The 13366-nt window shown below is 46.5% G+C and overlaps 1 protein-coding gene across 4 annotated transcripts in view; it reads right to left on the reverse strand.

The window, feature by feature from the left end:
• The window catches only part of KRAS (KRAS proto-oncogene, GTPase), a 33805-nt gene extending 21370 nt beyond the window's left edge, over positions 1–12435 (reverse strand). For 2 of the 4 annotated variants that reach the window (XM_015824955.1, XM_015824958.1), the window contains exons 1-2: positions 12341–12412; positions 3402–3523 (exon numbers count right to left, since the gene is read on the reverse strand). In XM_015824955.1, the coding sequence (XP_015680441.1) occupies positions 3402–3512 (111 nt within the window). In that variant the 5' untranslated portion in view covers positions 3513–3523; positions 12341–12412. Of the gene's footprint in view, positions 1–3401; positions 3524–12340 lie in introns of all 4 variants that reach the window. The other 2 variants (XM_015824957.1, XM_015824954.1) reach the window with 2 other exon arrangements.
• Positions 12436–13366: the final 931 nt, after the last annotated feature.

Consider the following 13366-nt stretch of genomic DNA (forward strand, 5'->3'; position numbering starts at 1 on the left):
AAAAGCCTTTCGCTTACATAACTGGAACAGAGCAGCGATTATATAAAATGCAAACAGGCCGCAACGGCCCCCCCTCTCCCTCCCGCCAAGCTTTCCAAGCCTTCTTACTCGTGACACACCTACGAGAATTCTGTGTGTGTGTTTCCTGGTCCCGAGTGACCTCATTGCCTTCATTTAGAAAATCCCACTCTTTGCAGTTCTATTCCTAAAAATGTGTCACGTTCGCAGCCACACCAAAGGAGGAGGCAGCGGGGCAGACCAAGCAAGCATTCTTGGAAAGATAATTTAAGAAGGGAAAATAAAGAGGCAGAAAAATACATACAAGCAGAATCAGATTTCTCTGCAAAACGATTCTTTTTCTTCCTACCTGACCCTTTTTTTTTTCTCTCTCTCTGTGTGTACTGGCAGAAGTAGCGTCCAATGACGTGCTTTCCAACAGCGGGCAAAGTGTGTGGTTTGTGGTAGTGCACAAATTGGGCAAAGTTGTTAAAATGTGTGCGTGAACTTTCCCAGTGTTCGACTGGAGTGCAAAAACTGTTCTTGACTTACAACCGCTTGTATAGCGATCATTCAAATTTACAAGGGCGCTGAAAAAAAGTGGCTTATGTCCAGTTCTCACACTTAAGATCAGGGGTCTTCAAACTTGGCCCTTTTATGACTTGGGTAGTGATCAATCTCCTGTCAATCAAAAGATATTCCCTCCTTTTCCACCATGTACAGATAGTCCTGGACTTAACAACCCATCATTCAGTGAGCGTTCAAAGTGACAACGGCGCTAAAAAAAAGTTGACCGTTGCAGTGTCCACTTTATGCTGGTAGTCCTTGACGTGAGGACTGCTCAGTGGAACAGTTGTTAAGCGAGTTTTGCTCCATTTTACTATTTGTTTTGCGACAGCTGTTGAAGTGAATCACTGCAGTTCTTAAGCTAGTAACACTGTTGTTAAGTGAATCCAGCTTCCCCATTGTCAGAAGGTCGCAAAAGGGGATCACAGGACACCAGGATACTGCAACCATCATAAGTACATGCCAGTTGCCGAGCACGTGATCAGGGGGATGCCGCAACGGTTGTAAGGATGAAAAGCCGTCGTAAGTCACTTTTTTTCAGTGCCGTTGTATCTTCAAACCGTCACTAAACGAATGGCTGTAAATCGAGGACTACCTGTACTATTATTATTCGCTGCTGAACCCCTACGGATTGTTGGGGTCTTACAAGGTAAGACGTTGTAAGCATGCATCATTATTTTAGTTCTTTTTCTTGCTAACCTAAAACAGACTCGTTTATTCATTTATTAGACTGGTTTGCTACCTATCTCACCAGGTTACGCAAGTCAAAGATCTCGCTGAAGATCATGTGATAGTTAAATGATCAAGAAGATCGCATTGTGCCAACTTCCAGCTAAGCCCTAAGTTTTGGGGAGTTTTTTTGTCACAAGGCAAACATATAAAAAAGACCGTGGAACAAACTTGGAGCTGCAGTGGAATTCCTCACCGAATCAGCTGATGGACTCGAGAGGTTTTACAATACCACAATGACAACCTGTGTTTTCAAAATGTGGGATAGGTTTTGTGGTTTGTTGTAAACTGTGAGAGCCAACTGGGCAACCGCCACATTCTCAGAGGATCTATACCAAACTAGCAATTAAGGTTAACGAAAGAGGTAGTCTGAACTCTTGGACCTGGTTACTGTGACTAGGTGGGTCTGACTTTACAGCCCAGCAAAAGTTTTCTGCAACTTCTATTTATTATGCAAAGACACATCAGTTTGAAGTGAAAGGAAGAATGGAGAGAGTGTAGTCCTTGATTTATAGGCCGGTCATTTAGAGCAGGGGTAGGCAACCTTGGCTCTTTTATGACTCGTGGACTTCAACTCCCAGAATTCCTGAGCCAGCATGGCTCAGCATGGAAACCTCTCCCTTTCCCCTCAGCATGGCTGGCTCAAGAATTCTGGGAGTTGAAGTCCATGAGTCATAAAAGAGCCAAGGTTGCCTGCCCCTGGTTTAGAGTTACAATGGATTCAGAAAGGGTGCTTCTGTAAGCTGCTCGGAGTCACTCCAAGTGGGGCAGCCATATAATTTTTTTTAATAAATAAACCAATATAGTTAATGCAAGAAGGATTGAGCTAGAAAGTATGAGCCCTAGCGTATCCAACATCACTGACTAAAATCAGGGGTCTTCAAACTTGGCCCTTTTATGACTTGTGGACTTCAACTCCCAGAATTCCTCAGCCAGGCACGCTGGCTGAGGAATTCTGGGAGTTGAAGTCCACAAATTATAAAAGGGACAAGTTTGAAGACCCCTGGACTAAAACAATCTCACAACCACTTGGAATTTATTGCTGATTGACTTTAGTCCAGTGGACCCCAATCTTTGGGGCACCAGGGACCCCTTCCGTGGAGAGAGGATTTTCCATGGACCGGAAGGGGCGTGGTTTTGCGTGCTACCTGCATCCCGTGGATGCTTGTTTGCGTGGACCTGTTTCTGTGATGCCGTGGAGCGGTGCCGGTCTACGGACTGAGGGCTGGGGACCCCTGCTTTAGTCCATAATGTCTCTGCAACCTCTTAGCAGAGTTTTGATATCTGCATGTCTCCATACTTGAAACATAACGATTATCAGCTTCCATTTCTAGATCTACTACCACCATACAGCTCTTTATAATTCAGTTTTTTATTAGTTTATCAAAAGATAAAATGAAAACAAAAATGAAAACCGTTGCAAAGTAGGGGAGGAAAAAAGGAAGAGGAAAAAGTGTGAAGGAAAAAGGGGGGGGAAGCATTGACTTCTGACATTTTGTAGTGCAGAATACGGTAATAGCATAAAGCCTCAACTTTTTACTTTTGCACGATACAGTTCTGGACTTACAGCCACAGTTAAGCCCAAGATTCCTGTTGCTAAGTGAGACATTTGTTAAGTGAGTTTTGCTCCATTTTAGGACTTTACTTACCACAGTTGTTAAGTGAATCACTGCAGTTCTTAAGTTAGTAATATAGTTGTTAAGTGAATCTGGCTTCCTCACTGACTTTGCTTGTCAGAAAGTCGCAAAAGGTGAGATCCCGGGACACAGCAACCGTCGTAAACATGAGTCAGTTGCCAAGTATCTGAATTTTGATCATGTGACCATGGGGATGCTGCAAGTCGTAAGTGTCACAGTCATAAGCCACTTTTTCCAGTGCCGTTGTAATTATGAATGGTCACTAAATGAACTATTGAAGTCTAGGACTACCTGTACAATATACCAGCCATTTTTATAACAACAAACCTATCTAATCAGCAAAACCCAAAATCAAAGTGTCAATTTTTTTTCCACCTCAGGCAGAAAGTCCAGAAATGGTTTCCAAGCAGACAGCACAAAGTCCAGAAGTGGTTTCCAAATAGACACAATTGTTGACAGGATCTTATTTACCTCTATTGTAGGATCGTATTCATCTACAAAATGGTTCTGAATGAGCTGAATTGTCAACGCGCTCTTGCCCACACCACCAGCCCCAACGACGACAAGCTTGTATTCCGTCATCTTCTGTAGGCCTAGGAAAGATCAAACAAAAATATCCACAATAAATACAACAGGTGAAGAATTGCAAAATAACAAGTCTGGTAACAAACCACTCTGTCTCACCTTGCCAAGAAAACTGAAGGAATTAGTCTAGGCAGTTGCCAGGAGTCTAAAACCAACTTAGAATAGAATAGAATAGAGCTGGAAGGGACCTTGGAGGTCTTCTAGTCCAGCCCCCTGCTCAAGCAAGAAAACCTATAACGTCTCAGACAGGTGATTGTCCAGTCTCTTCTTAAAAATCTCCAGTGATGGAGCGCCCACGATTTCTGAAGGCAAAGCTGTTCCACTGGTTGATTGTCCTCACTGTCAGGAAGTTTCTCATTAATTCCAGGTTGCTTTTCTCTTTGATTAGTTTCCAACCATTTTTTCTCATCCTTCCATCTGGTGCTGTGGTGAACAATGTGACCCCCTCTGCCTTGGGGCAGCCCCTCAGATATGGAACACTGCTATCATGTCTCTCCTAGTTCTTCTTTTCTTTAGACTAGCCAAACCCAAGTCCTGCAGCCGTTCTTTGTAGGTTTTAGTCTCTAGGCCTTGGATCATCTTAGTAGCTCTTCTCTGATTTTTTTCCCCAAACTCTCAACATCTTTTTTGTGATATGGTGACCAAAAGTGGCTGCAGTATTCCAGGTGGGGCCTCACTAGGGCTTTATAAAGTGGTACTAGTACTTCGTGTGATCTTGATTCTATGCTTGAAGGCACATACACAAAACCAAAAGAGTTTGTTTGATTAGCAAATTATAGATTTCTTAGTAAGTTGTATACAATTCCTTCGTCTTCTTTACTACCCCCTTATTGATATCATTATTATAATTATTACTCTTCTGCACCAGAAACAAATTCCTTGTGTGACTAATCACGCTTGGTCAAATAAGGTATTCTATTTTATTTCTATTTCAAGAAATGATAAAAGTTGAGTTCAGCATCTATAAACCAGGAAGGTGTTATTTTTTGACCAAGGGACCTTTCTGCCTTTGCAAATGCCACGTGCAAAAAAAATAATAATAATAATCCATGAATCCCTGAGAAAAATATGGGCAAACCAGGAAAAAATCCTAATTTAGATGTTATTTAAAATTTAAAGATACAGATTTTTGTATGTTCAGCTTGATGCATGTACAGTAGTTTTCTTGGCAACAATGGAAAAATAATTTGCCATTACCTTCCAGATTTCTTTTTTAAACTTTCCTGCCTAGCAGTCAATTGATCTCCTATCCAAGTATTTATTTAATTAGAATTACAGCCCTGGTGGTGCAGTGGTTAGAATGCAGTACTGCAGACTAACTCAATGCTCACTCCAGGAGTTCGATCCTGACCAGCTCAAGGTTGACTCAGCCTTACATCCTTCCGAGGTCAGTAAAATGAGGACTCAGATTGTTGGGGGCGATAGGCTGACTCTGTAAACCACTTAGAGAGGGCTGTAAAGCACTATGAAGCGGTATATAAGTCTAAGTGCTATTGCTATAGCTCAGTGATGGTGAACCGTTTAGAGACCGAGTGCCCAAACTGCAACCCAAAACCCACTTATTTATCGCCGGGCGCCAGGTGGCCGTGGCCCACTGGGTGGGGGTGGTTGTGATGGTCATGGCAGAGTTGGTGGGTGTGGCCAAGGTGGGCGTGGTCACCCTGAGGTTGCTCCCGGGGAGGCACGCCTGTGAGGGCTGGGCAGGGTTGGGGGAGATTCAGGGGGTCTCTGGCAGGTGGGGCGGTGGGCAGGAGGCTCGTCCTGCAAGGTGAGGTGAGGCAAGGCAAGGCGAGGCAGGGCAGGGGTGCCATTGTGGCAGGGCAAGGAGAGGAAGGGGCCGGGGTGGCTGCTGCCTGACACCATCGGCCCCCACACATAAAGGCCAGCAAGCACATGGGGGGCGACAGTGTCCGTCAGCAGCCACAGCCTGCCGTCCCCTCGACCAGCATACTCTGGGGCTCCGCAGCCCACCAGCAGTTCAGAGAAGCCGCCTCTGAGCTGGACGGACGGCCGACAGCTGAGGAGGCAATGCAGTGGGTCGTGCCCGGGAAAAGGAGAGCATGTGAGGCCAGGAGGGGAGAGAAACCACCTGTGCTGGGATGCATCCGGCCATGTGGGACCTCAGCGAGTTAGCGGGCGGTTGGTTGAAAAGGGATGGTTGCCATCTCTGGGGCATGGCACGTGTGCCCACAGAGAGGGCTCTGAGTGCCACCTCTGGCACACGTGCCATAGGTTTGCCACCACTGCTATAGCTGATCCAATGTTGCATTAGGAGCCCTGGTGGTGCAGTGGTTAGAATGCAGTATTACAGGTTAACTCTGCCCACTGCCAGGAGTTCGATCCTGACTGACTCAAGGTTGACTCAGCCTTACATCCTTCCGAGGTCGGTAAAATGAGGACCCAGATTGTTGGGGGCAATAGGCTCACTCTGTAAACCGCTTAGAGAGGGCTGCAAAGCACTATGAAGCGGTATATAAGTCTAAGTACTATTGCTATTGCTAGAAAATGTACAGTCCTGTCCTGTGCATCTTGAATACGTAACTCTAGCAACTAACAAACCACATATACAAATGTTTCTCATTTTTGTCTGTGTGTGTGTCCATTCCCCATAAATAAAGCAAAATACGATTAAAATAATCAAATACACCCCCAAGGCACCACATAATCGAATCCCAATTAAAAACACTGGCTCTAATGCCTATGGAGGAAAGTTGGGCCTTCATTATAATTAAACAAATTGGTCAATGTTAGCTAGGCACTGCCCCTTGCCAAGACCTTCAAAATTAGAGTAAATGACAAAAGATTATCCCTTTTAAATAAAATGTGTTTGTTGGAAAAGGTGTTATCAGGCTCCTAACAGATCAAACACCACTGATCCGATTCTCCAACCTGTATTGTCTCTTGTATCACACGAAAAACTGCCAGTCACACTTTTCTGCTTAAGTACAGTATATACCCTATAATCCAGCTAGACATCAAGAGAGGTTAACTGAGGATTGTGTGGCTGAAAGATGAAGGGAGCCAGGCTTGAATCTAGAAAAGTCCTTGATTCTATCCCTGAAAGCAATTCAATGATCTATTTCCTGGAACGTATGCTTTTACACTTTTAGGCAGGCACTCCTCGACCTACGACCACAACTGAGCCCAAAGTTTCCGCTGCTAAGTGAGACATCTGTTAAAGTGAGTTTTGCCCCATTGTGCAAACCCTCTTGTCACAGTTGTTCAGTGAGTCACTGAAGTTGTTAAGTTAGTTAAGAGAACCCCTTTGACTTTGCTTGTCATAACCCTGAGACACCGCAACACACCGTCATAAATACGAGCCAGTTGCCAAGTGTCCGAATTTTGATCGCAGGACCATGGGGATAATCTTCTATCTTCTTATATATATAAATAAAAATGACTAGTTATAAGAGTAAAAATCTGACTCTTGGGTATATCCATACTATAGATCCTGACGATGTCAGGGAGCACCCGACGAAAGCTAGGCTTGATTTATTAAATATTTTCTATTTATTCTCTTGGTGATCATTATTTATTGGTTTCTATAGTATAAATAAAAATGTAAATGTTCGTTTGTTCAAAATCTTAAATCTCCGAAAGTTCTTCACCGATTGCTTTGAAATTTTGACACAACGTTGCATTCGAATACGCGCGTGTTTTTATATACCTATATTATATAGATGTCACACCTGTGACAGGTAAAACCATGCTTTTTTTGAAAAAAGCGCCATCTGTTGGACGTAAAAGCAACACACGCTTTTACCAGACTGAGCCACAGCATGGCTGGGTACAGCTAGTAACAATAACAACAACAAAATATAAAGACCTACAAATAGAAATAGAAAGACTGAAGTGCAAAGGTTTTCTTCTATCGGTAACTTGAACCATGAATGTTTTCAACAATGAGTTTTTCATGTCTCCTCGAAAAAGTAACTGTGACATGTATCAGGCTGACTCAGAGGGTGATGTGACCAAACCCAGCCTTGAATAAAGCAGGATTATAACTAGGTTAGTCATATCCAAGCCTAATCTAGTCTCAACAGATAGCAACATTTTGCTAAGGTTAAGGGGGCTCAGAAGCTAAATTCTGGCTTGTGTTTGAATGGGAAACCGCCAAGAAGAATCTCTAAGCTGGGAAATGGAAAAAGACAACAGCACATCCCTTCTGTCTTCTTTCCAAGAAAAACACATGGAAGTATTCAGGAAGTTAAACCAAAAACTTGCATTCGGCTCAAGCTAATGTACCAGAAAAATTATTTCCTCTTTTGAAGAACTCAGACAATATTCTCCTTGTTGACTCCAGATGGACAGGAAAAAAATGAAGGCTGGCAGCCACTCAAACAACCAGGCACTAAGAGTTTTACAGAGCAGGGGTCCCCAGCCCCTGGTCCACAGGCCGGCACCGGTCCACAATCTGCCAGGAATGTGTTTACTGCCCACGCTACTGAATTTTGAACCAGCTGTAGTTTCTGGATTGTCCTCAAGGGCAGCCCCATGTAAAACACATTCCAATAGTTCAATCGTGAATTGACCTGGGCATCAGTGATTACCTAGAGTGTTTCTGGGTCAAGAAAAAGGTGTAACTGGTGCCCAAGATCAGACCATGCAATGCTGGCCACAGCTTCACACCAGTTTTGAAGGAAGCCTGCAACCATATGCAAGACCAGCAGTGAAAATAGCACTTATATACCGTGTCACAGTGCTTTACAGCCCTCACTAAGCAGTCAGCCTATTGCCCCCAACAATCTGGGTCCTCATTTTACCAGCCTCGGAAGGATGGTTGACCGGTTCAACCTTGAACCGGTCAGGATCGAACTCCTGGCAGTGGGCAGAGTCAGCCTGAAATACTGCATTCTAACCACTGCGCCACCAGGCCCTTCCTTCCTTCCTTCCTTCCTTCCTTCCAACTTAGCAATAGCACTTAGACATATACCGTTTCACAGTGCTTTACCGCCCTCTCTAAGTTGTTTACAGAGTCAGCCTATTGCCCCCCAACAATCTGGGTCCTCATTTTACCCACCTCGGAAGGATGGAAGGCTGAGTCAACCCTGAGCTGGTCAGGATCGAACACCTGGAGTGAGCCGTGAGTTAGCCTACAGTACAGGTAGTCCTCGAGTTACAAATGTAATGGAGTCTGCCAATTACATTCGTAACCCGAGAATTTGTAGGAGTAAATGGTGTAGCGTGAACGCGATCACTCCCTGCTTTGGCCCACGCATTCGCTAATCAAATGTGCGGGTTGTTAAGTACACACGAGGTATCTCAGGGTGGGGAAGGCCATGGAGGAGTCTAGTGCAGGGACAAGACCACTGCGTCCAGCCATCAAAGGCCTCCACGCACTCATTGCTGGAGTGCCGAACCCACACAGGTTTCACAAATTGTGCTACCGTGGAGCTGGAGAGCTTGGCGCGCTACCACCCAGCTCCCCTTGCTTCCAAAAAGCATTCCTTCGCAAAAAATTGGCTCAGGACTTCTGGGAGTTGAAGTCCACAAGTCATAAAAGGGCCATAGTTCCCCAACCCTGAACTAAGGATAACAGGTATTTCCCCTTTCCAGTTGTGTGCTCATCTCCATTTCCTAGCCGAGGGAACCAGCATTGTTCGAAGACAGTTTCCATGGTTATGTGGCCAGCATGACTATACGCTGGGAACGCCGTTACCTTCCCAACGAACTGGTACCTATTTATCTACTCACATTCGCATGCTTTCCAACTGCTGGGGCAAGTAACGAGAGCTCACGCCATCGTGCGGCGTCTGAGTCTCGAACTTGCACTGTCAGCTTTGACAAGCTCAGCATCTTTAACCACTGAGCCATCACGCCCCTCAACTAAGGGGACACAACCACAGCCAGAGTCTGGTCCAGGGGTAGGCAACCTTGGCTCTTTTATGACTCGTGGACTTCAACTCCCAGAATTCCTGAGCCAGCCATGCTGAGGGGAAAGGGAGAGGTTTCCAAGCTGAGCTACGCTGGCTCAGGAATTCTGGGAGTTGAAGTCCATGAGTCATAAAAGAGCCGAGGTTGCCTACCCCTGGACTCTGGTCGAAACTCAGCTAAAATGTATTTTGCAAACCCAGATAGTTGGGTGCATTCAGAAAACCGCAGTTTAATTAGTTTAGCACACTGGGTAAACCCAGCAAAATAAAAACCTTCCGTCCAATTTTGAGAACTAAAACATATTTTGGTTTATGCGTGAAGAGAAGAACGAAGAAAGCACCTCACTCCGGAAACGACGCTTTTACACATCTGCCCGTTAAGCTGAGTTTTCCTTCCTGTGTGGAGCTGGCCAAGAACTGGACAGAGAGCCCTTACAACGTCCAGTCTGTGCCTCTGGTGACAGCAGATGGCAGCAGTGACAGCAGCCAGAACAGGAGAGAGAAAAAAGGCACACACCCACGTCCAGCACTCTTTCAGGTTGAACCCTTTCCATCTGCAGCTCCAGGAGAGATCTCCTTCTGGGCTCTGCTTTCTTCAGTTTTTATGGTTGGGGGCGGAGGACAGGGGGACCTTGATATTTTTAAAATTATGCAACCTAGCATATCAATATTTCAGCCGCCTTTGCTTTTCCCTCCCACTTTTCCACCATGGTAAAATGAGTTTTTATGGTGGCTTAAAACAGGGGTCCCCAACCCCCGGTCCGTGGACCAGTACTGGGCCGCGACATGCCACACAAACAAGCAAAGCCACAAGCAAAGGGACATGATAGCAGTCTTCCAGTATCTCAGGGGCTGCCACAAAGAAGAGGGAGCCAAGCTATTCTCCAAAGCGCCTGAGGGCAGGACAAGAAGCAACGGATGGAAACTAATCAAGGAGAGAAGCAACCTAGAACTAAGGAGAAACTTCCTGACAGTTAGAATAATTAACCAGTGGAACAACCTGCCTCCAGAAGCGGTGAATGCTCCAACACTGGAAGTTTTTAAGAAGAAACTGGACAGCCATTTGACCGAAATGGTATACCTGCCTGAGCAGGGGGTTGGACTTGATAACCTCCAAGGTCCCTTCCAACATTATTATTATTATTATTATTATTATTATTATTATTATTATTATTATTATTATTATTATTATTATTATTATTATTACACAAACCACGCACCCTCCAGTCCGTGGAAAAACCTCTCTCCACGGAACTGGTCCCTGGTGCCCAAAAAGGTTTGGGAGTTCTGGCTTAAAGGTCTCGCCTCTAAACCCAGGTTAGCTTGGGTACCCACCACCTCTGCAGGCTGGCGCATCAGAAGAAGATACCAGGTGAAACTTATGTGGCATGGAGTAAGGTCCACTCTAGGGACAGATGCTAAAGGATGACAACCCCACATTCAGGGCTCATGAAAGCTTTCACTAGCTCTTGGGGCAAAGGTCACCGGACCCAACGATGGGTCACCAAAGGACGTGGGGGCAGAGGTGGCTGGGCCATCGTTCGTTCATAGACAAAAAGCAGCAAAATGGTGTGGGCAACATTTAACAGACTACAGGTAGTCCTCCACTTCTGATCACAACTGAGTCCAACATTTCCGTTGCTAAGCGAGACAGTTGCTAAGTGAGTTTGGCCCCATTTTACGCCCTTTCTTGCCCCAATTGAGCAAATCGCTGCAGTCGTTCAGCTAGTAACAAGGTTGTTAAGTGAATCGGGCATCTCCATTGACTTTGCTTGTTAGAAGGTTGCAAAAGGGGATTACATGACCCCGTGGCCGTCATAAATAGAGGTCATTTGTCAAATATCCAAATTTTGATTTGGGGATCATGAGGATGCTGCAGGCAGCCATTAAGTGTCAAAAACGGTCATAAGTCACTTTTTTCAGTGTGGCTGGAACTTCAAACAATCCTTAAATGAATGGTTGTAAGTCGAGGGCTACCAGAATAAGAGAGTTGGAAGGGACCTCGGAGGTCATCTAGTCCAACCCTCTTCTCAGGCAGGAAACCCTATACATTTCAGACAAATAGTTAATAATAATAATAATAATAATAATAATAATAATAATAATAATAATAATAATAATAATAATAATAATAATAATAAAGTTGGAAGGGACCTTGGAGGTCATCTAGTCCAACCCCCTGCTCAGGCAGGAAACCCTACACCATTTCGGACAAATAGCTGTCCAGTCTCTTCTTGAAAACTTCCACTGTTGGAGCATTCACCGCTTCTGGAGGCAGGTTGTTCCACTGGTTAATTGTTCTAAAGTGTCAGGAAATTTCTCCTTAGTTCTAGGTTGCTTCTCTCCTTGATCAGTTTCCACCCATTGCTTCTTGTCCTGCCTTCAGGCGCCTTGGAAAACAGCTTGTCCAATCTCTTCTTGAAAACCTCCAGTGATAATAATAATGATAATAATGATAATAAAGTTGGAAGGGACCTTGGAGGTCATCTAGTCCAACCCCCTGCTCAAGTCCGGAGTCGTGCTTTTTGTGCTCAGCCGCCGTCCAGACATTTGGGAGCGAAAGCGGGACCAGCTGGCCGGATCCCTCCACGCCTTGATATCCGGGCTTTAAAAAGCCGCCACTAGATCGGGAGGCGGAGACGCCGACGCGCCCTAAATCCTGGGCAGAGCTGGCTGGGCGCCTGGCGGGGGGGGTGGGGGGTGGTGGCGGCAAAGGCGCCCCAGTTTTTGCACGAGTTTGCACTAAGTTCCCGCAGGAAGCCGGCTGGGTTTTCCACGGGGGCGTCCTACAAAAGCAGCCAAGCGGAGCCAAGACGGCTCGGCCGGTCGGCGCGCTCCCCTTTCCCGGTCCAAAGCAGCGAAGGGAATCCAATCCACTGAAGCCCCCCCATCCCACCCTTCCCCTCCCCGTCCCCGCGCCCCAATTCCCGGGCATCGCGCGCGCGCACTCGCCTCTCTGCAGCTCACCGGCGCTCCTCCGCTCCGCTCCTTCGGGACTGAAAGGGACCGAGCCGGGATCGCGGTGGCTGCCGCTGCCGATCGCCGAGCGGGCGAGGGCGCGGCTCTCTCTCTCTCTTTTTTTTTTTTTGCAAGTGCTATCGAGGCCCTCGGCTTTCCATTGGACGGCCTTGATGGGGAGGGGGGGGTGCAGGCAGCCGTGGGCGGGGCAGCCCCAGGGAGGGAGGAGGAGGAGGAGGAGGAAGGGGAGGAGGCGCCCAGAGGGTGTCCAGCGCGGCGGGAAGGTTTTTAATAATAATAATAATAATAATTTAATTTATAGGTTTGCAAAAATTTAATTTATAGGTTTGCAAAAATTTAATTTATAGGTTTGCAAAAAAAAAAGAAAAAACGCGCAGCGCCCGGACGGGAAGGTTTTGCAAAAAAAATAAAAAAAAAAATAAAAGGCGCAACGCCCAGCACGGCCGGAGAAGGAAAGAAAGAATCTTCCTCCTTCGCGAGATTCTGCCGGAGTTGGAAGATCCCAGCGCTTGGATCGCCGCAGAGCTTGCGCCCCGGACGGCGCAGCGCGCCTTGGGAAGCGCGCAGGAGCCCCAGCCCGGGAAGCCCTCGCCAAACGCTGGCAAAAGAGGCCCTTAACGGAAGGAAAGGGGACTTTGCTGCAAGGAGACCCGCGGATCCCGCGCGTCAGGAGCGACCGCGCAATTCGGGATCTTTGCCACCAGCGTGCTCCCTTTGCGCGTCGGAAGCAATCTGGAGCGTGGGTGAATTAGGGTGGCAGATTAAATAGGATCGTCCGCGGAAGGGCCGGGTATTCCAAATCTCCCTTGCCCGGATAAGAAGCTGGAGAGATACTTTGCATCTGGGAAGAGGGAGGGAGCGCCCGGAGTAGCTTGCGTAAGGTCGGAAGGCGACACGATCGTGGGAAAGGCACCAAGCGTGCCGTGGAAAAAAGGGTGGACTTGGGGTAGTAAAGCTCGGCTGGTTTCGAAATGGGAAATCCCCGCAAAAGATGCTGGG

The sequence above is a fragment of the Protobothrops mucrosquamatus genome, unplaced genomic scaffold, assembly GCF_001527695.2.
Source record: "Protobothrops mucrosquamatus isolate PMUCROS unplaced genomic scaffold, P.Mucros_1.0 scaffold2428, whole genome shotgun sequence".
Lineage (NCBI taxonomy): Eukaryota > Metazoa > Chordata > Lepidosauria > Squamata > Viperidae > Protobothrops > Protobothrops mucrosquamatus.